The sequence below is a fragment of the Saccopteryx bilineata genome, chromosome 2 (genome assembly GCF_036850765.1).
Source record: "Saccopteryx bilineata isolate mSacBil1 chromosome 2, mSacBil1_pri_phased_curated, whole genome shotgun sequence".
NCBI lineage: Eukaryota > Metazoa > Chordata > Mammalia > Chiroptera > Emballonuridae > Saccopteryx > Saccopteryx bilineata.
The window spans coordinates 153839809-153864081 of NC_089491.1; the positions used below are offsets into that span (position 1 = coordinate 153839809).

Consider the following 24273-nt stretch of genomic DNA (forward strand, 5'->3'; position numbering starts at 1 on the left):
CACAGCCACCTGGTTGCTGGATATCATGCAATAACCTGACACCCAAATGAGTGCTACTGGAGAGGAAGAGGGCAAGGGCTCCTGTTGCGGCCAGTAGGGTTAAGTCTGGGAGTCTGCACGGCCCCCGAGGACTTCCCTGGCGACTGCAGGAGGCCTGAGACCAGGCTGCAGCTTCTCACGCTTCATCTGGAGGGACCAGGCCAGACAGACAGATGCTCTTTTGTTAAAAATATCTTTATCATGCCTTGGCTAGTAGCTCAGTTGGTCAGAGCATCATCCAAAATACCAAGGTTGTTGGTTCAATCTCTGGTCAGGGCACATGCAGAAATCAACTGATAAATGCATAGAAAAGTGGAACAACAAATTAATCTAATCTCTCTCTCTCTCCCTCCCTCTTCCTCTCTCTCTCAAAAATCAATTTTAAAAACCTCTTGATCCTGTTGCCTTGTTGGCTTCCCCAAAGCTGGTGTGACCTGGGGAAATACAGGTTGGATATGTAAGTGCCTTTTATTCAAAAAGCCCAGCTCCTCTCACTGCTGCTCCTCTCCACCCCCAGGATGTGCTCGGTGCCTCTAAGGTGATAACACTGAGCATCTATAGCATTCAGGGAGGATACCAACAACACCAAAAAATAGCTTTTACTTTGGAGCTGTTTAATCTAGTTTGGGAGTTATTATAGGTTTTTTAAAAATGAAGCAGAATGAAACAAGCAGAACAAATTAAGACAAACATTCCATGTAGCCATTGTGTTAGGATGAACAACCGAGTGGGTTCATTCAGGAAAGGCTTCTGGGAAGAAATGAGGTGATAAAAACACTGGAGAGGAGTAGTGCTGCTTCAATTTGTGATTGCAATAATCCCACTCCCCTCTGTGCAACCTCAGTTTAAGCAATACCGCGCGCGCACACACCCACTCACACACACCCACACGCACACACACACACACACACGCACACACACACACAATGACCTGAAGTAAAGCAAGGTCATTGAGCAGCACTTCCAACAATTCCCTCTGGTACAATCTACACTTCTATTGCCCTCCTCAGGAGATGACAAAGTAAGTAATAGCCATGAAAACTTTAAGTGCCCATATTTGAATCTCTTGGGCACTGTGAAGAGGGAAACAGGTCCAAGACTCATTCAAATGAAAATTCATGTCATAAAAGCCAAACACCTACAAAGTGGAAGCAGGAAGCAGCCTTGCTCTGTCAGACACCCAGGTAGAAATCCAAGTCTCCTCCCCCCACCGTGTGATCACAGAAAAGTACTTATCTCCTTTCTGAACTTGGGCTCCTCATCTGAAAAATGGGAATAATGCATACCTTAAAGAGTTGTAAAGATGGAATATATGTATATAAAACCTCATAAGGCATCTGCCATATGGAAAGCTCTTGCTACATTAGGACGGCGGTTCTGCACATTGTGGCAGATAACTCCCAAGCCACAAAACTGGTGGAAAACATTGGTGTGTGCTTGCCAGAAATGTAAGAATTTGGTGAAATCAATAGTTCCTGACCATGTCCAGAAGAATCATTCTGGATGCCAGCCATCCTTCTGTGCCACAACCCTAGACCCTTTGTTTCCTCCTGAATCAAGGAGTAGGTCATTGGCTTCACCTGCGCAGCCAGGAGCCAGTGCACGAAGTCACGCTCACTGCACGAAGTGCCTGGAAGTTGAGCATCTGAAGAATGCCGCTGTCTTCAGAATCTTCACTTCTTGGATGATGTCACACTGCTGCAGCTCTGGGGCTGCAGGTAGCAGTCTCTGCTTCTTTCTCTTTGATGCTTCTCTCAACTAAGTTCACCGTCAAATGCTAGCCACTACTGTTAGCTCTCAGCCTGGTGCTTGAAGAGGGGTTTGGAAGAAACAGGGAGGGGTTTCTCCCCAGTGTTGGCTGTTCTTTCTTGGTGCTCAACTGGGGCCTGTCATGGACACCATGTCTTTTGTCTTTGGTGCTGCTCAGTAGCCCAGCCCTTTTATTTCCTTGAAGGGGAAAAGGTGCATTTCCGGTTAAAATAGAAAAAACCCTGAATGTTGGCATGCCCTAACCCTGCCTTCCTTCATCTACCATTTAATGATGCTGTAAAAATTACATCATTTAAACCAAACAACAACACTAAAACATGGATAGTACTACCCCTATTTACATATGACAAAACTGGAAACCATACAGGCAAACCCTTTCATGACTAGCTGGAATCAGAGCCAGGAAACAAACCCAACTTTTCTGGTTCCAAAGCCCCTCGGTTTTCTGTAACTTTCTATTTACATATAGAACTCTTAGAGGGCAAAGTCTCAGCTCTATGAATTATGCCCCCAATATCTCAATAGTCCCTAACCCCTGTAAGGTTCTCAATTATTATTAGTTGAATAAATGGATGCATACATGAATATTGAGTGCAAGTACAAAGCAATAATCAAACAACTCACTCTGTGATCATAGAGCTGTCCTCGTTTCAAAGAATCATATTCAGATATATAACATGGGGAGCATGTTGTTTATAAATGATAGAGGATTCAGTTAATTACGTAGTTTGCATGGGAAGATGATAGGTGAGTCCTTGGTGTGGTGACACGTCCAGTCTAAGACACTATGTACATTAAAGGCCTGCACAGAGAAGGTATGGCTTTGTACAAGTCTGCTTGGACTTAAACCAATGATGAGAACAAACAGGAGTAATAGAAGCAGGCAGGCCTGACAAGTGACCTCTGCAGTTAATTAAGCACATTCGTATGAAGCAATGCAAGAGAATAAAAATGTAGAGACAGGAAATATTAGGAAGGAAATCAAATATACCATGGAGGAAGGGGAAAAGGCAGGGGCAAAAGCTCCCTGTGTGCGGGGCAAAGGAAGTTAATAGATTGCCGTATAGAACAGGAAATGGAAAAGAATTCTTTTCAGCAGCTTCTGTTCCTTCATCCACACTGAGAAGTGAAAAGTTCCCCTGAGCATTGTGGATACAATAATCTCTTCTTTTTTCCCCCTTAATAAATTACTTGTTTGTAAAAGATACCTTAGCAATAGCTTTAGAAAATAAAAGTGTTTTTCCACCAATAGAACGCCTACCATAAGAGTTGGATTACATGCACAAAAGAGCTCAGGAAAGGACCCAGAAATCTAAGAACAAGATAAAAAGAAAGCACTGTACTATCTTTGGTTATTGGCAACTTCCTGTCTTAACATTTCACCCTATTGTATGACCCTGCAACTCATTCACAAATCCATCAGTCACCCAGTATTTACGGAATCGTACTGAGTAGCGGGTATAAGGCTGGGAGCTGGGGACAATGAGACACTGTCCTGCTTTCAAAGAGCTCACGTAATTAGGGAATAGAATTACATATCTTATTACAAATAAGATATATAAATGATTCTCTGAAAACACTCGCCTGGGAGATGGGTAGAGTAGAGGCTGAAAGGCTTCACAGAGAATGCTACCTGTGAGTTACATCTTGAATAATAAGAACTGAAGAGGGTGGTGGCAGGTCTGGACATGGGGAACAGCATGAACGAAGGACTGGAAGCCTGCTTGACTCCTGTGAATGCTGTAAGAAGCAAACACTGACTCTGTGGGGCCTGGTGATAATATGTTCAAGGGATCCTCTTTTTAAGAAATAATAAAATTATAAATATAAAATGAAATATTACAATGATTTATTTTGAATGAAAAAGTAGGTAACAACTTATAAATATAAAAGCTGACAAATATCACTAATTTCACAAAACCTGGAAAAATAAAATAATGTTGACTTAATTAGTTGCCTAACATGTAACTCTATAATACTTTCCCTGAGCATTCTTGTGGAGCTGATATTCTGTAATAGCCTCTTCATATGGCAACGGTTTTACAATATAGTATATATGGAACTAAAAAATATCATTTATAAATTTTTCTAAGATGATTGATAAAATTGAATCTTATTATTTAGAGAAACTATACTTCAATTTCAAAATTCTTTGTTGTTGATGCCATGTTAAATTATTAAAAGTATTATCAAATTTGGGGAAACATTATCAGGTTTCCTTTATACATGAACTCTAAGATTTCAGGGTGTTTAATTTCTTTTAGATAGTGACTCATCCTCAGTTATCTTTGAATTAATGATATTATCATCTTATTATCATTAATGTTTTTTCATTATGGTGGCATATTATGATTTTTATTTTCTTTCTTGTCAGTTATGTGTCAAATAAAAAAAATTTTAGATATTTTTCTACCATGTTTACATGCTTCACTTCATTAATTAGGTTATTAAACAATATCCATGAGCCTTTTTATTACTTTTATTCCAAATTTATCTCTTCCTATGAATGACTTTTCAGCAACAGAAACATAGTTATAGATTTTATCACTAGTCTTTATCACATTTCATATTTAATTAATTTCATCTAATTTTTTTAACTTTTCTCTAATAAGTGTAAATATAATAAAAGGAAGACCCTTTATATACATCCAAATAAGGAATCTGTAATTTTTTACTTATTCTATTGAAATGTTTATGAAATAATGCCAAATTACACTCAGATGATGTTTTTTGAGTTTTATAAACTTTTAAATAATCTTTTTGCATCTGACTTGTGTCCATGTTGCTAAACTTGGATAGCTTTATAATGGGAAGATCAAATTGTTACATCTACACTAAAAAACAAAATCCAAATTGGTTGTGAATTTAAATACTCTGTCTATGAGGTGAACCAGAAAATATATAATTTTCTACAAAATACCAAAGCAATCAACACCATCTGGAACTCTGGGACCAGTTTTTCTTGCAGCAGGATTAAGGAATGAGCTGCACACGGCACATGTTCTGGAAACTTAACAGTGATCAATAATAAGGTTTTTGTTCTTACCTTTTATAACAGCTGTGTTGTCACAATGTTAGATTATGTATGTTGCTTAGTGGTAGGCTATAATCTCACAGATTTGTCACACATACATGTTTTGCAGGTGGCAAAATAAATATAAATATATGATATTTATTCCATATAAATATATTCTTTTACAGTCAAACTAAATATAATTGCAAGTCCACTTATCCTTAGCATGATTCCCACGATGCCTCTACCTTCTCCAGTGCCACTCAACACCAGGGGCGTGTGAAGGAGGGAGAGCTGCAGCGGGAAGGGAGTGTTCTTCATGAGTTGTGGTTAAAAATATCTTAATTTTCCTAATTTATGAAAGCATAAATATTCTTTTTTTATAAAAACATAAAAATATTTTATCCCCCCCACCCTTATTTTCTGAACAATAATCTGTTATTCAGAAGTGGTAGTGGTGCTGCTGGTGGCAGCACAAGGCATCAAAACCGAGTGGGATGAAGGAAGGGGCATTTGTGTGAGGGAGAGCAGAGAACCAGGGAGATGTGGGCTGGCAAGGTTTAAGAAGGATGAGGATGTTGTCCATGAGGCCCAATGCAGGACTTTGGAGTCCAACAGTGGGGAAAAAATAATCTGAGCTCAGGATGGGGTGAGATGGGGTGGTGGTAACAGCAACCCAGAGAAAGGTGTCCGAACCTGATTGGGTGGGGAGAAAACCAATGCATGACTGGATGGTGTGTGGCTCGGGGTAACAGGGGCATACATGTGGCAGGGAGGGGGGGGCAAAGATTGCTTATATAAAAGGAGAAGTGATCCAATAGGCAAATAAATTGGGGGGTTGGTAGCCAGATTTCTCATTCTCTAAGAACAGAGTTACAAATATGCTAAAGAGACGGCTAACATGAACCCTGTGGTGTTGGATTGCAAAAGGAGGTATCAGTGAGAGCTCATATACAGAAAGGTATAAAAATAAATGCAGATGTAAACATGTGTATTTGTGTATGTTCCCTAGCTTCTCTACTTAGAAGGCTTGGAAATTACAACATCCCCAAAGCAATGAGCACCTTTAGTGCCCATATCTTGTTTTGTCAATACCACTGCAAGTTCGGAGTAGGGAAAATACAAGATAAACTTGGAAATAGTGTTATTTAAGAAAGCAAGAGATGCTCAAAGAATAATGGGACATGTCAACATTTACAGAAGCTTGAAGGGGCTCCCACTGGCCAAATCTGAGATCAAAATAAAGGGCCCATCTGAGATCAAAATAAAGTATGATAATAACAGATTATTGCTCATTGAATAAAACAATAATTAGGAATTCATACCAATATAAATTAATGAATGAATAATAAATGGAGAGAAGAAAAATCTTTTATTGACAGTAGATACCAACTAATAAAAGTAGAAGGAATGAAAGAATTAGAAAATTATCATTTGGCAACCATTACAGTAATAATTCTAAGTAATTATTCTAAGTAATTCTAAGTAATTCTACAGTAATGAATGCTAAGATTAGTGGATAAAGAAAAAGAAGTTCACATAGTTTCAATATACCTCCTACAATACATTAATTACAAAGGGGAACATTGAATCACTTTGCTTTAAAGCATACTATGGAGACAATTGGAAAAACTGAAATCAAGTCTCTGGATAGTAATAATGTTACCTATTTTTGCAAGTTTCCTGTCACTTGTAAATTTTTTAAAAGTACCTATGCAGCCATATGGACCTAGAGCTATGGCCCTGTCATAAACCTTAGAAAGGACCTGTACTAGTGGGGGGGTCCTTATGCTTAAGCTTTATTAGCTTCATGAGAAATCTCCTTTTGCCATAAGTGTATGAATATGAGATGCATTCCTAGAAATAAAAGCACTAACAAAATCAATAAATATGGGTTGTTATACATTTGGGAAAATATTTTTCCAGTATTCTCCTCTGGCTATTTCTCTTTATTTGTCTTCAAATACCTAGAGTCCTGACATGTCTCCAACTTAAGCATCTTCCAACTCAAATAATGTATGGCTAATCCTTCTGACCTGCAGTAATATCTTTTTTTTCTTTCGTAGTAACATTCATAGTGCTTCTCTAATGTCAAAGGCTTTCCACCAATCCCTAATTATCCGAGGACTGCTATTCTTTTTCTATTATCTCTTGAAGGTGCCTTTGAGCCTTCTTGGAAACTGAATTTCATACTGAATCATTTCACTTATGTATGGAATCTAAACCAACTGATTTCATAGAAACAGAGAGTAGAATGGTGGTTACTAGGGCCTGAAGGGTGAGGAAAATAGATGTTGGTCAAAAGGAAAAAAACTGTCCATTATAAGAGGTTTGAGGTCTGAGGACCTAATGTACAGCATGGTGACTGTGGTTAACAATGCTGTATTGTATATGTGAACGTTGCTGAAAGAGTAGATCTGAAATGTTCTCGCTTTAACAGCAACAAAAATTTATAGTTAACCCTTGAACAACATGAGTTTGAAATGTGTGGGTTCACTGATAGGTGGATATTTTTTTTCAATAAATACTGTAAATATATTTTTCCTTCCTTATGATTTTTTCAATAACATTTTTTCTCTAGCTTACTTTATTATAAGAATGTATTCTATGATATACAATACACATAACACACAAAATATGTGTTAGCTGACTATGTTACTAGCAAGGCTTCCAGTTAACAGTAGGCTATTAGTAGTTAAGCTTTGGGGGAACCAAAAGATCTACATTAATTTTCATCTGTGTGGGGAGGTCAGTGCCCCCACCCCTGTTTTGTTCATGGGTCAATTGTCATAGTTATATGAGGTAGAGAATGTGTTAATTAACCTTATTGTGGTAACTAATCATTTCATAATATATCACATTGTACACCTTTAAAATACAATATATATTGTATACTTGAAAGTTTCTAAGAGAACAGATTTTAAGTGTTCTCAACACACAGAATTGTAACTATGTAAGTTAATAGATATGTTAATTAGCTGGAGTCTGGTAATCATTTTACAGTGTATACATATATTAAAACATCAGTTGTACACCTTAAATATATACAATTTTCATTTGTCAAGTATACTTCAGTAAAGATGGCAAACAATAACAATAAAAATAACCTACATTTTAATTCCAGGTTGTCATTTTTCCTTTATCATCATTAGTTCAAGAATATAACCTGCATACCTTTAGTGAGTCATTATCGATCCAAACTGCTTGCCAGATCACAAAAATAAGTGACAAAGAGGCCATAGTAGAATAAACCACACACATTGCAGAGTAGATAGAACTTGAGAGAGCCCTTTGGGATCCCCTTGGTGGAAAGTATTTGGCAGCCTGTGAAACAAGAAAAAAATATGTATTAACAGCATATTGTAATATGTTAGCAAAACAAAACAAAAATACGACATGAATCAGAATCAGTGTTGCCTGGGTGGCTGTAAAAGGTTTTGTTCTTGTGTGACCAAAGTTGGAGGTAGGCTGGGGTCACAGTATGGAGAGATTTTTTTAAATTTAAATTTAATTTTTAATTTATAGTTTACAATCAACATTACTTTGCATTAGTTTCACATGTACAACACAGGGTCAGATAATCATATACCCTACAAAGTGTCTCTCCCTCATATTTCCAGTACCCGCCTGGCACCGTCCATAGTTATTACAACATTATTGCTTCTCCTTTAGCAACCATCACTCGAGTCTATGGTATTGAGTTTTGATTGGCAAACTAAACTGTTTAATTTCATTTGATAAGTAATAGAGTGGTATTGTAGTTATTTTAGAAAGTCAAAGTTGTGTTTAAGAAAGACTCTGAAGATATGGAGGATACACTGACATAAGAAGTCTGGGTACAGAGAGGACTGGAAGGAAGCTAGGACAGAGCCCAGACATCCTAAAATTCAGATCTAAGTCAAGGTTGGTGAGAATTGAGATATAAAAGGTTTGTTAAAAGCAACCTGGTCTCATCTCTCCAGGCAGAGGAGAACAGAAGCTCCATCTCCACACATGCTGCAGATGGCTTTTCCAGTCTACCTGAATCATTACCAGCTAGAAGCAGCGGTCATTGGGACTTGGACGTGAGCTGCAAAGTATAGAATTGTGACAACAATTCCAGTGCCATGCGGATTTTTCCTGGATGTGGACTTTTCCTGGACTCCTGCTCCTTGTGACAGCTCCTAACAGACTGAACTGAGGTTGGGTTGCATTTGCAGGGATTTAGAGTGGTGTTGGTGCCAACTTGGACCTGGTGAACATGTTAAGGACACTACTTTTTTATGGATTCTTACTGTATTGGCCAAGAGTTTGCTTAAAGGCTTTAATCACTGTAAAAAAATAATAGAAGACTGGATAAAGAAGATGTGACACATATACACCATGGTATACTATTCAGCCATAAGAAATGATGACATCAGATCATTTACAACAAAATGGTGGGATCTTGATAACATTATACGGAGTGAAATAAGTAAATCAGAAAAAAAACAAGAACTGCATGATTCCATACATTGGTGGGACATAAAAACGAGACTAAGAGACATGGACAAGAGTGTGGTAGTTACAGGGGGGGGGGAGAGGGGGAGGGGGAGGGGCACAAAGAAAACTAGATAGAGGGTGATGGAGGACAATCTGACTTTGGGTGATGGGTATGCAACATAATTGAATGACAAGATAACCTGGACATGTTTTCTTTGAATATATGTACCCTGATTTATTGATGTCACTCCATTAAAATTAATAAAAATTTATTTATAAAATAAAAAAGGTTTGTTAAATCTGTTGCAGATGGAATCTTCAGGCTCAGTGCCCTATTACATATGTCAGATGATTAAAAGAAACAAAACAAGGCCCTGGCCAGTTGGCTCAGTGGTAGAGCGTTGGCCTGGCATGCAGAAGTTTCGGGTTTGATTCCCGACCAGGGCACACAGGAGAAGCGCCCATCTGCTTTTCCACCCCTCCCCCTCTCCTTCTTCTCTGTCTCTCTCTTCCCCTCCCACAGCCGAGGCTCCACTGGAGCAAAGATGGCCCGGGTGCTGGGGATGGCTCCTCGGCCTCTGCCCCAGGCACTAGAGTGGCTCTGGTCGCAACAGAACGACGCCCGGGAGGGGCAGAGCATCACCCCCTGGTGGGCAGAGCATCGCCCCCTGGTGGGCGTGCGGGGTGGATCCCGGTCGGGTGCATGTGGGAGTCTATCTGACTGTCTCTCCCCGTTTCCGTCTTCAGAAAAATACAGAAAAAAAAAAAAAAGAAACAAAACAAAACAACTAAAGAAGATGTTTGGTTTCTAGCCTGGATGGTTTGGGGGAATGAATAGTGAAAGTAGTGGGCACCACTGGCTGCCTGAGAGACATCCACCTCATAGCAGATTTGCTGGTTGCCTCCCAATAGACCTGCTTCCTTGGTACCAAAACCCTGGACAATGTATCATGCTGAAAATGACACTTACCAGCCTCCTTTCCAATATAAAAAGAAATCTTGCTTGGGATATACAGGAAGTCTCTTTAAAAGAGAGAGATTGAGCCCTTCTGTCTCCTTTGCAGAACCCTACTGCCTGGAATGAACACACTGGAAGCACCATGGCATGGAAACCTCACACACAAAGCAAAGAACTTCAAGGGAGCCTGGATCCCCCATTACTTCATGAAGATAATATAGCAATCCCGTATTTTCTGTTTCTGGGTTTGTTTATATAATAAGCCACTATTAAATTGATTCTTTGTTAATATCAGTCAAACCTAATCATAACTGGTTCAAATCCCTGCTGCTCTCTTTTCTAATAGAATGCTGATTCTATTCAGCTACCTACCATAAAGCAAAACATGTGACAAAAGGTGATCTGATCACAGTAGCCTGTGTTTTTATTGTACAGCAGATAATTTTAAAAAGTGCATGTGACATAGTGTGGCCAATGGGATGAGAGGAGACATCTTCTAAAGGGCTCCTGGGAAGGGTTTCCTTTGATGTTATGAAGACAAAAAGAATTAGTCCTTATTTTCTTCCAACAGACAGCTCTGTCCTGATGTAATGCCTGGAACTGCAGCAGCCATCGCATGAGAGGCTGGCCTGAGAACAATCCAACAGGTTGACAATGACAGGAAATAAAAACAGAAGGTCTTGATGATGTCATTTAGCCATTCAAGTCTCATTATGTGAAATAGTATTATCATTATGAGGAATAATTTTCCTTATTGTTGAAACAAATGGAGTCTGGGTTTTCTACTGAAATTGAAAGCATCCTCACTGATACTAATTTAAAAATGGAGAAACAAATTGGAGGAAACTATAGAAAGAATTCTGTTTTTAAATGCTGACTTTAACAATTTGATATAACCACAGGAAACCTGAACTTGGGTAATGGCCATCATAAGTACATAGATGGTAGTTGGAGCACATATAGATTGAGAAGAGGGTCATGGATAAATGTTTGAGAGGAAATTTCATTTAAAGCATGACCAAATGAAGAGTCAATAGAAAAGGCAGAAGTAAAGAGAAAAATCACCAAAAGGTGATGATTTCAGAAAATAAGAAGATAGATCTTTAAGAAGGGGCAATTGTTGCAGAGAAGAGACTGTGGGATTTAGTGGTGTGGAATTCACTGATGCTCTCGGAGAGTATAGCTTTAGGAAAGAAGTGGGGGGAGCTGGCTTAGAGTGGACGGACGAGACTGGAGTATTGGCTACTTCATTGGTTCTCATAGTTTAGAGCAGCTTTGTGTTTTTTGTTTTGTTTTGTTTCTAGAGAGAGAGAAAGAGAAGAAGAGAGAGAGGAATGTCGATTTGTTGTTTCATTTATTTATGCATTCATTGGTTGATTTTGTATGTTTTGTATGTGTCCTGACTGGGGATCGAACCTACAACCTTGGTGTATCAGGACAGTGCTCTAACCAACAGAGCTACCTGGCTAGGGCCAGAACAGCTTCATTAAAAAAAATAATAAATTAAAAAATATATATATATGGCTGACTGACACAGCTTTTGATTCATTAGTTTTCTAGTTGGAGTCCAAGAGGCTGCATTTTATTTTATTTACTTATTTTTTTGTGTGTGTATTTTTCTGAAGTTGGAAACAGGGAGGCAGTCAGACAGACTCCCGCATGTGCCCAACCGGGATCCACCCAGCATGCCCACCAGGGGGCGATGCTCTGCCCATCTGGGTCATTGCTCTGTTGCGACCAGAGCCATTCTAGTACCTGAGGCAGAGGCCACAGAGCCATCTTCAGTGCCCGGGCCAACTTTGCTTCAATGGAGCCTTGGCTGCAGGAGGAGAAGAGAGAGACAGAGAGGAAGGAGAGGGGGAGGTGTGGAGAAGCAGATGGGCGCTTCTCCTGTGTGCCCTGGCCGGGAATCGAACTTGGGACTCCTGCATGCCAGGCTGACGTTCTACCACTGAGCCAACCAGCCAGGGCCCGAGAGGCTGCATTTTAAACAAAGACTTGGGTGACTCTGATGTGAGTTGTCCATGAAATACACCTTAAGGAGCATTGGGCTATTCTCCCCATGAATTATTTAAGATAGAAAAGAGAGAAGTGGCAATTTGAGGCCAGGCAAGGTTGATGGAAGGCATTTATGTTGTGGAAAACTGAAACATTATTGAAAAGATACAGAAAGGACAGAGATGAAAGATAGAAAGGTGATATCTAATAGCACAAGGTCCTGGGGAAGGACCTGGTTGGTAAAGGATGAGGGATTCTTCAAGACAGAAAAGAAAGAGATAAGGAAGAATATCTACCTCAAACCACTTGAGCTAGTTTTTCTCTGCTTTTCCACATTTTGCTCTTTCTGCTTTCTCTGTCTACTTGGAGGTATTTATTCCACTTTCCCCTGTTCTGGAAATCTTTAGAGTTTCCCTGTAAGATTTTGCACAATTATCTTCTCCTCAATAAACGAATGAATAAAGTGTCACAGTTAGAAATTTACCTTTAGAAAGTTCTGATTCATAAAAATTATTTTAATCAATTAGATCTTTTAAAAATATTTTAAATTGACTTGAGAAAGCAAAAAGAGAGAGAGAAGAAAGGAAAGGGAGAGAGAGAGAGAAGCATCAATTTGTTGCTCTACTTATTCACTTATTCATCAGTTGACTTCTTTATGTGCCCTGACCAGTAATCAAACCCACAACCTGGTGCATCAGAAGGACACACTAACCAAAGGGGCTAATCAATGAGATCTTTTAAAAATTAAATGAGCTACTTCCAGAAGAAGTGGGTTTCTCATTTCAAAAGATCACAAACAGAGACTTAAATCTGTCTTGACAAATATTGCCAGCAGATTGACACACAGAATTGATGCCCTAGACAAGTTTTGTTCTTTTCCAACTCTGGAATTCTAGGATCCTAGGTAATATTGGAATAGAAAAACCTTCATAAGAGATGAGAAAAGAGCAAATAGTGCATAGAGCTGGGAAGAAATTGGAAACTATGGGCAGCATGTGAATACTGGAATAGAATGAAAATAGAAGGTAGGATAACAGAATTCAAAGTAGGTTTTACCTTCCTTATGACTTTTGCATTGGGTTGGCTTCATGTTTCCCTAACCCCCAGCTAACTGGTGATGCCAATGTTTGATGTAACTTTCAAGTCAAAACTTGAAACTGTTTTAGGCTATGTCTATGCCTCAAGTCTTGCACTGAGGAGAATTTTTAGTCCATCAGTAAAGCCAATCTTAATCTTTTCAAGGTGAGTGGATTTCTGCATAAAGCATGAAAAAGATAATCAAATGCTCCTGGCTTTCAGACTCTCAGCTTTTTAAGGGAAGATATAGCAAGATGATTATCAAACAGCCACTGGAGTAAAGCGTGGCAGAGAACAGTGATTGTTTGGAGTGTGGGGAGTATTTTTTCTCAAAAATAAATTTATTTAATGACTGGTGATAATATGTTGATTTTTCTATAAGTGAAGTATATATCATTGGTTACTGCTAAGTAGAAAGCTAAATGCAAATAAGAAAAGAAAATAAAGATAAAAGAGGTGCTGTGCTCATTGTGAAAGACAAACTTGAGTACTACTAATTATATTAATTAATTAATTGGCATGAATAATGTATCAAGAAGAGAGGCTGATTAATATCAGTAGTGATGAACTTAAACTATATAACAATCTCCTCAAAGCATTCCATTGATTTCACAGATGTTCTTTTAGACACATACCTCCCTCAAGCTATCAATTCCTACTTTATAATGGAAAAGCAGGTGTGAGTGAGCAGGTGTCTTATTACAGTTATGCAGAAAATTGCTAGGAGAATCCAAGCTAAGAACAGAGTTCAACCACTGTCCTATCTAGTCCATCAAATGTCAATTTGTATTTTAGACTCTTTTTAGAAAGTCTTGTACTAGTGGAAAAATATCAAACATTTGGCTGTAATAGGAGTGATGGAAATACTTGAAATGACTTTACAGTGCTTGATTGACTGGAGGAAATGATTTCCTGGTAGAATGGTTTGTTGAAGTAGTCTTGAAAATGGTTGGTTTAATTTCTCGCCCATCAGTAATGGTGTGAAACCCAAGTACATAATGGGCACAGTTGGATTCAATCTGTTTTATGCACCCATGCCTGACATTATAACAAGGGATTTAGATGCCATTATTAGAACACGTTTCAAAGTCTCCAACATACTTTTCTATCTCAATGGATTCCAAACACCCCCAGAATGCTTGTGGGGTCATTGATGAATTTGTACCCTAGAACAACAAGTCCAATAAGTTATTTTGTAGATTATAGACTGCTGTGCCATGGTAGCTGAACAGCGGAGTTTGAAATGAATATAAAGAAGACAACCCAGTTATAAAATCAGTCCAGAAAGATACGGCCCCAAAACTTTGTGCTTGGCTAGAATGAAAAGCTTCTAGTGCCCGAAATATTGCTCAGAAATATCTATGACTCAGCAATACGAAGAGAGTGATTCCAAGATATGTGACTTTCTAATCTAGAAGACTGGGTTTAGGACAGTGAAGAGTGTATTCAGCACAGAATACATAATCCATTCTGGTTGGATAGGAGAGTCTGAAAGAGGTTGTAATAAACATACAGTAAAAAAAAATACCGGTGGGATTTGAACATGAACAATTTAGAAGAAGTTTGAACTTTATTTCCTCTGGTAATTTCTCTCTGATCTTTCCAGACTAAATGTTCTTATAAAGTGCTCACATGATATCTTTTATGAAACACATATCATATTTCATTTCTGTTGCTTCTTAAATTGTGTGATTTCCTCATTAAAATTAAATACTCTGAGGACACCTTCCTTTCCTTAAACACTCAACAAAGATTCTGGCACATGAGAGTGCTTGATATATGTTTATTGAGTACATGCGTGAATGGACAATGGGAAGCCATTGATGGCCTCAGCTGAGGAGGCATGTGCTCTAGGAGAGTCAGAGGGTGGTGAAATGTAACACTCCTGGACAGTAAGACTGGGGAGTCTTTTACCCCCTCATCAGCTGCTGGACTCACCTGGATTCAAGCCACTGATATTGTGTTGTCACCTAGGAGAGTGTAGGATCTGAGGAAGCAGGAGAAAGCTGCAAGGCATGCTACTTTCATAACTTTCACTGCTGGGAAACTTCATTGTGCACATTCTACCATTACTTGGTCTTAAAATCACAGAGGAGAAAACTGAGTCCTAGTGGAGTTTGTGAGTTTGTTGTGAGGTCGCATACAGGAAACTAGTTCTCATGTTTGTAAAATTCTATCCAAGAGCTTTTCCTGTTATGTCTTTCTACAACTCTTCAGATTCATTTTATAACATTATTTAGGATAGATCTGAGGAGACATTGTAAGCAAGGAAGGGATTTTCTTCAGATATGATATGGTTAGGGTCCATGAATAGGTAATTAGAGCTCTCTTAGCCATTCTGGACTCTGGAGTCAAGGACACTCTCCAGGGGAGGCAGAATGATGAGTTGGAAAGACCTTGTGGAAATCTGTGAAGAGCTTGTGGAACTCCCTTACTGATCATGACTGCCTACATCCCAACTCCTTAAGTTACTCTTCCCTAAACTAGTCAATGTTATTTTGTGTTGCGTTTTCTATTATACTGAATCAAGCCTAATCCTGACTAATGCAGGTAGACAGTGAAAGGAGTAGGGACTCTACTGGGTGATACAGAGGATGACTCAAGCTCTAAGAGAATGAACAGTGGAGATAGGGACTGTTGTATGATGAGCAGCAAATGCAGGAACATTTATTATTAAAAAGAAAAAAGTGTGACAAACTGCCATTTTCAAGAATTCCCTGAATAATAGCAGCCCAGTGACAATGTTAAACTATGGGTCTCTAAGTTCCCTAGGCAAAAACTTTATAAAACTCTTCTGTCAAAAAATAGTGAAACATACAACATCTCTGAAGTTTAACAACTTAATTTCAGTGCTAACATTTTGTACACGATGCCTGGTACCTATTTCAGTTCTATTTCATATGAATCTGTTAATTATCTATTATGTGCTTGGCACTTAAATATTTATTATCATTAATATTATTTTACATTTGTTGTTTAGTCAAATTAGAATAGTTAATTCTAAAAGATGCAAATAGATGCTCTATTGACTTTATTTCTAACAAAGGAAAAAAAAATTTCCTGAACATTGGCAAATCAACCAAGGGTCATCATGACTATACTCTTAAACTTATTGGGGTCCAGGGAGAAAAATTAAAACACCACTTTAAATGTGATGCTGGGATTAAATCTGCTATTACTAGGAAAATACATTTTTAACATGCCTTTCTGATAATTCTACCTGCCAAAAGGCAAGGAAAGCAGTAAAGGGAAAATGTTATTTTGGATCTAATTATAGCCCACATGAAAAAATTTGATAAAATATAACTACTAGAGTTTGGAAGAATAAAATGATGTATAATATTTTGTAATAATCAAGGAGAGTGGAGCTGGTCATATCAGCCATGTATCAGATTATGTTTTATTTATGAAAATTATTTTGATTACAAAATAGGTGTTCATTGTAGAGGAATGCAGCAAATGTAGAAATTTATAAAGGAGAAAATATTCTAGTAATCTAGAGATAACACTGCTAACATTTTGATATACATTCCTGGCTTTTTAATGCTTTTATTATGTTGTTCTTGTTATACAATTTGTATTATGTTATACATAAAATTTTATATCTTGCTTTCTCCCGTTAACAATATATCATAAACACTTTTCCATTTTACTACATGGTCCACTGAGATATTATTTTAATGTCTGCATGATACTCTATAAAAGAAAATTATGATAGTTAATTATCATTGGCACTGTATTCTGGACACAACATGAGTGCATTGTTGGATTATCTCATTTAATGCTCATATCAATCATCTTATTAAGCATTTTTAGAATCCCTGTTTATACTGTAATTTAGGGAAAATAAATAACTTGCCCAAGGCTCTAAGGGTAAGGATTATAAGATTGATATTAGAAGCTGGCTAATTTAAACCTAGAGTTCTCTGAATTACTACATTACACTGTTTCTCTTATTGTAGAAATCTATCAAAATTGATTTAATTCAGTCTTATATTGTGGGATTTCTAAAGGGTTTATGTTTTTAGGCTATTACAAATAATGCTGTCATAAACAACTTTGGCCATATACTTTTGTGACTATCCATGTTACTGCTTTAAGATAAAGTTATATAAATAAAATTACTAGATGGAAGAATATGCAAAATTCTAAGACGTGATATATAGCTAAAAAATATTTGCTAATTTGACAAAAACATTGTTTTTCTTTAAATTTATGTTTCTTAGATTGCTAATGAGGTATATATTTACTGGATACTTAGATTTACTTTTTAAATACTTGATAATTTTTAGCATAATTTCTACTGGCTTTAAAATTTTTCTTACTGATTTGAAAGAACTCACTACATATTAATGATAGTTAAAATTTATCATAACATTTTATTCTAAAATTTGACCTTAAAATTATATTTATAATGCTTTCTCATGTAAAAGCTTTAAAATTTTAGGTAATAATATTTTTCCTAATTGTTTTTTTATTTGTTGTTACATTCAGAAAGAGTCTGCTCTCTGAGTAGACAAACGTTTCATTCTATTTTTGAACAAATTTAAAATACATTCTTTTAATAATTGGATTCATATTTCAGCTATGTGAATCTCACATATATTTAATTAAATATATGACCTGCAAATTAAATCATGCACAGCAGGCTAGATGAGAATAATATTGAGTTATATGTTATATCCTCATTGTACCTTTGACTTTTTATTAGTGGTGTTAGTAAAAGATAATCATGGTTACATTGTTATTTATAGACTAGCCATGTTCACATCTGACATTTGTTTCTAAGAAACAATATGGCATATCCTTGGGAAGACTGCCTGTAAAGCAACTCTAACTTTATGCAGTTTAGAGTGGATGACAGTGAGTAACAGACCATTCTCTTTGGCAAAATCTCTTGCTTCATCTGTTGGGACTATCATGAGAGGCAGTAAATAATTCCTGTTCCTCATAAGAATTGTGATGTTTCTATTGTCAGGATCTTTTCATTCTTTCATCTACCATCCTATATTTTTATACATGATACATTTATCATTATAAATCACAAGGCACCTACTTCTCTGGGGTGGAGTGCTGATCAGCATTGCTGATATCCTTTTGCATCTCTTATCTGTACCATTATGGTTTCACCATCAATCTGGATGTGCCTTGTTGAATCTCTCTTCCAGTAGAGCTCTTTATTTCCAGACTAAGCACCTTCAAGTGAATTTGGAAGAGGATACTTTTCTCTACCAGAGTCCTACTTGTTGTCATAGATACCAGCAAGTGGGATGGTGCTAGGAGCTGTCCTGCATTGGCAGGACCAGGGAGAATTGATGCAATAATAATTAAACAATCTAACATTCTGAAATTTATTTTCATGTAGGATGTAAAATGGAAATCTAACTATAGGCTAATTTTATTAACAATGAATGACTTATTTGCTCAATTATTTGAAATGTTACTTCTTTAGGTTAGGTTAATACATAAACTCATATATTTATGTATACACACATATATCTACATATACATATCTAAAGATATGTATATGTATATCTACATATACATACAACACATATGCATACATATACATATTCATATACATATATAAAGGGGGTCCTTGGGTTACAACACAGTTTTGTTCCTATGACAGTGATGTAACTCAAATTTTGGTGTAAGTTATACACCCTTGCCAAACACAAACAGAACACTTGGCTTTTAACAGTCAAAAATGACGTAGGTAAGTGTCCTGGGGGACACCAACTCCCTCATTCACATGTCCCATTACTTTGTATTCTTTTTTTTTTTTTTTTTGAATTTTTCTGAAGCTGGAAACGGGGAGGCAGTCAGACAGACTCCCGCATGCGCCCGACCGGGATCCACCTGGCACGCCCACCAGGGGGCGATGCTCTGCCCATCTGGGGCGTCGCTCTGTTGTGACCAGAGCCACTCTAGCGCCTGGGGCAGAGGCCATGGAGCCATCCCCAGCGCCCGGGCCAACTTTGCTCCAATGGAGCCTCAGCTGCGGGAGGGGAAGAGAGAGACAGAGAGGAAGGAGAGAGGGAGGGGTGGAGAAGCAGATGGGTGCCTCTCCTGTGTGCCCTGGCCGGGAATTGAACCCGGGACTTCCGCACGCCAGGCCGATGCTCTACCACTGAGCCAACTGGCCAGGGCCCATTTCTTTGTATTCTTATGCTACATGCAACCAAACTAGCTCACCCACCTAGTCTGTAAGTACGATGCTTATGTCTTAAACCAAAACACATCTCAAATTTTTAAGTTTTTATGGAACTAAGTGTCCTAAACTTGAATGTCATATGTTGAGACTGTAGTAACCTAAGGACCCCCTGTATGTCTGTTTCTGTACTTTTAATACCTTTATTTTCTTCTCTTGGTCAGTTTCTTTAGTCTTGTGCTGCCCTCATATTGTTTTCATTATTACAATATCAAAGCACATTTTAATATTAGATAGTGCTAATCCAAATCACCTTCTTTGCCAGTAACAGTTTATTGCTTTTCAGATACAAATTCACCCTTCATTGAATGTTCTGGGAAAATGGAGCAGGGTTCTTTAAATATTTTTCTTTATCAGCTGACATGATGTTAATCTTGGTCACCAGAGGGCACCAGAGAGACATTGCAAGAGGAAGAGGCCTTGCTTCTCAGTTGGGAAGTGATTGCTTGGCAATCTCTGCAGCAAGCTTGGCCTCTCTAGTGCCTAGTCCTGCAGTGCACATTAGTCTAAAGTACCAGAGAGCCAACAGGTTCCCCTAGCACTCTTTTTGGGCAGTTTTGTAAAATATTTTTAGTGAGACACTTGCAAGTGAACAGCTTTCCCCAACACGCTAGAATGCAAATTTCAAGCAAGTTCCACTGGTGCAGAACCATAGTTATTTCTCTGCCGTTCAGTGAGCTACAGCTGTGCCTTTAAAGATCTAGATCTCAGTCATTGAGAGAAGCTCTCCCTTAGTCCTAGAATTCACAACTACTTAACATATATGCTATTCTTATATATTAATATTTTAGCTTTCTTTACTTCTTCCTAGCTAACCCCTCATTAATCCAATTCCCTTTTATAATTTATGTCTTTTTTTTTTTAAATCAAGTGAGAGGCAGAGACACAGACTCCAGCATGTGTCCAGGATCCACCTGGCAGCCCCCATAATGGGGCTAATGTTTTGCCTATTTGGGGCTGCTGCTTCGTTGCTTTGCAATCGCTATTTTAGTGCCTGAGGTAGGCCATGGAGCCACCCTCAGTGCCACCCAGGGCCAACTTGCTCCAACTGAGCCATGGCTGCAGGAGGGGAGGGGGAGAAAGAGAGAGAGAGAGAGAGAGAGAGAGAGAGAGAGAAATTGGGAGGGGGAAGCAGATGGTCACTTCTCCTGTGAGTTCTGATCAGGAATCGAACCCAAGACTTCCACATGCCGGGCCAACACTCTACCATTGAGCCAACTGGCCAGAGCTAGTTTATAAGTCTTAATATTAAACTTTCTCTGAATTATTGTTTTATTTCTGTCTCCTAAGTTCTCCAGATGAGCTTTAGAATATGTAAAAGTGAAGGAAAATCCTTTTAAATTTTTATTAGAATTAATTGCATTAAACATATATAAAGTTATATAAAATTACATTAAACCTATACATTAATATGCATTACTATATTTTTTTCTTTCTGGTGAAATTTATTGGAGTGACAGTGGTTAATAAAATTATATAGTTTTTATGCGTACAGTTCTATAATACATCATCTATATATTGTGTTGTGTGTTCACCACCCCAAATCAAGTATTCTTTCATTACCATTTACCTCTTCTATATCCCCTTCTGCCTATGCCCAATCCACTTCCCCTTGGTAATCACCATACTGTTGTCTGTGTCTATGAGGGTGTTTTGTTGTTGTTACTGTTATTTGCTTAATCTCTTCACCTTTTTCATTCAGATCTGCAACCTCCCACCCCTTCCCTCTGACAGCTGCCAGTCTGCTCTCTGGAAAAAGATCATATTCATAATAATAGCCCACAAGACATCTAGCAATTACCTTGATGTAATATGGTGAGGTTCTAGAAGAGTATGTAGGATTAGAAATATTGCTGTGGCCAATTTTCAAATCCCCAAATAATATCAAAGGAAGGGCTGGTGCTCCCCAAACAGTGAATGCTGAGGTGGCAGTGCAGTGATGAAGGATAAGTTACTGTCATAATCTTGGTCATACTTGGTAAAAGACTGGTGTCTCTACAGTTAAGTCGTTTGTAAGTCCCATATCCCAGGACAGGATCCTTCTCCTAGCGCCTGACACCTGGCTCTGCCTTACCTCCATGAGCTTTTCAGAATGTCAAGTGTGCTGTTGAACTCACACAGCACATATTGCTTCAGTCTCTCTGAGTTTCCTCAATAAATGTCATAGAAGCTCATCTGTGTGAGCTCTGGCAATTTGCCTTTGTTTGCTCAAAGTTGAATTTTGCAATCATATAAAATGGAATTTTTATTCATGCATAGTCACATTGCTGAACTTTTTATGGCTTCTAAAATATTTTCAGTTGATTCTCTTGAGTTTTCTAGGTAACAGATTCTCTAAATGATAGTTTTGCTTTCTTGCTTTTTATTGTCTTATATTGGTTAAAATTTGCAGAAAAATGGTAAATAAAAGTACTAATTAAGGAAGTCTTTGTCTCTTTATTACTTTAAAATAAAAAGCTCTGTGTTTACTCATTAAATGTGATATCACTAGTGGGTTTGAGATTTATTTTTAATAGTTTAAAAGAGCGACCTTTCTAGTATTCATTTGCTAAGAATTTTTTATCTGTTTTAAAATTAGAGTGAAAGTTTTCTGTTTAGTATTTGTGAGATTATTTTTCCTCTTTAACATTTTGGGTGGCTGTTTTATATTATTTAATTTCCTTACATTAAATCATGCTTAGAATAAGCTCTATATGGTCATGATGCATTTTCTAGTATTAAATTCAATCAGCTATTAATATTCTTTTGCATATAGGTTTTACAATATTTTTTGTATTTTTATAAGGTGTCCTGATTGTCATTAGTATTTCCTAAAGAGTTTTTAATAATGTTTTTATTTTTTCTAAAATTATTTTGGAAAGATTTTAAAAAATTATTATTGTTATTTGCAAGTAGCTAAGGTTTGTTTGAAGTTCTGTCATTAAGACTTAGATATTAAGAAAATATATATGTTTGTAGGAAAAAATGTATATTACTCTAATGTGCTATTTAGATTTGTTTATGTTTACTGCATTAACAAATTAAATCCCAGATTTCAGTGGTTTTATGCAACAAATGTTTATTTTTGGTCATGCTACATGTTGAATGGCAGGTTGGTAGGAAACCCCACTTCAAGAACTGAGACTAATGGAATGTCTACTATCTCTTATGGTTGCTATCTAAACTGGAATTTCAGCCTCCTGGTAACAAGAAAGAAAATGAATGAAGAACTTGATCTTTCTTTTAAAATTATTGACCCCAAAACAACACATGTCACTTTCAAAATTATTTTCTCATTTGAAACAACAAAACAAGTAGATAAAATACACAAAGAAGCTGTTTTTAAAAAATTGGACATTAGGGAACTAAGAACAGTAATCCCTGAGAGATAAGTAAAATGTAAGGATGGGGAATCTCAGTCAGGTCTGTGTTGAGGGACAAAAGTGAGGATTTGGGAGGCTTCAGCTGGCTAATAAGACAGAGTAGCAGAGAAAAAATCTGCCCAAAGATTGAACTTTATAGGTCTGTAGTGATCCCCCCCCTACCGTGCCCCATCACACACACACTTTTTATTCAGCAGAGTACTGATCAGGACACACATCTGAGGAGACCACCAGATGCTGAGGAAAGAACCACTCAAAAGGACTAGAGGTAATGGTGCTACACACCCACACAGGGCTGAGAATGATGTTTGTTCCCACCAGCCAGACTAGAAAACCTCATCATTCACAGGGCATTGGTAGAATACTCTGGACAGTTTGCTTCCTTAGTGAGAAACAATTAGGCCTAGACTAAGTGTTGCTGTGATATTGTCTATTATATTATTTGGGTCTTACAAATAAGACCCAAAGCATTAAATTTTTTTTGAGGAGGAGGAGAGATAGTGAGACAGACTCCCACATGCGCCCCAGTTGGGACCCACCCAGCATCCCCTGTTTGAGGCCAATGCTCAAATTAGCCAAGCTATCCTCAGTGCCTACAGGATTGACACTTGAACCAATCAAGGCACTGGCTGTGGGAGGAGAAAAGGGAGAGAAGAGGGAGGAGAGGGGGAGAGAAGCCGTTAGTCACTTCTCTTGTGTGCCCTGACTGGGAATAAAACCTGGGATGTCCATATACCAGACTGATACTCTATCCACTGAGCCAACCGGCCAGGGTCTTTTCAAGTGACTTAACTGCATCCAGACAAAGGCTCAAGAATATTCATAGTGATACAAAATATCCAGGTTCCAACAAAGCAAAATTCACAATGTCCGGCATCCAGTAAATAATTACCAGCCATGAAAAAGCAGAAAATGTGACCCATGATGAGGGGGAAATTAATTAATTGAAACTAATTCATACTGATGCAGATGTTAGAATTAGCAGGCAAGGACATTAAAAGAGTTATTTTAACTGTGTTCCATGAGTTTGAAAAGTTAAGTAAAGAGCCTGACCTGTGGTGGCACAGTGGATAAAGCGTCAACCTAGAAACACTGAGGTTGCCGGTTCAAAACCCTGGGCTTGCCTGGTCAAGGCACATATGGGAGTTGATGCTTCCTGCTCCTCCCCCTTCTCTCTCTCTCTCTCTCTCTCTCTCTCTCAATCTCTCTCTCTCTCTATCTATCTCCCCCCTCCTCTCTAAAATGAATAAATAAATAAAAATTAAAAAAAAAAAAGTTAAGTAAAGAAGCTATTAAGAAAAAGATCCAAGTAAAATTTCTAGAAATAAGAACTACACAGTCTGAGACTATATATATATATTAGATGGTACTAATGGTAGAT

General features: G+C 37.8%; 1 protein-coding gene across 1 annotated transcript in view; it reads left to right on the forward strand.

Moving 5' to 3' along the window:
- The first annotated feature begins 1342 nt into the window (after positions 1-1342).
- LOC136322354 (glomulin-like) overlaps positions 1343-24273 on the forward strand; it is a 140108-nt gene continuing 117177 nt past the window's right edge. Inside the window, 2 exon segments of the mRNA XM_066254402.1 lie at positions 1343-1757; positions 3469-3551. Of these exon segments, the coding sequence (XP_066110499.1) occupies positions 1343-1757; positions 3469-3551 (498 nt within the window).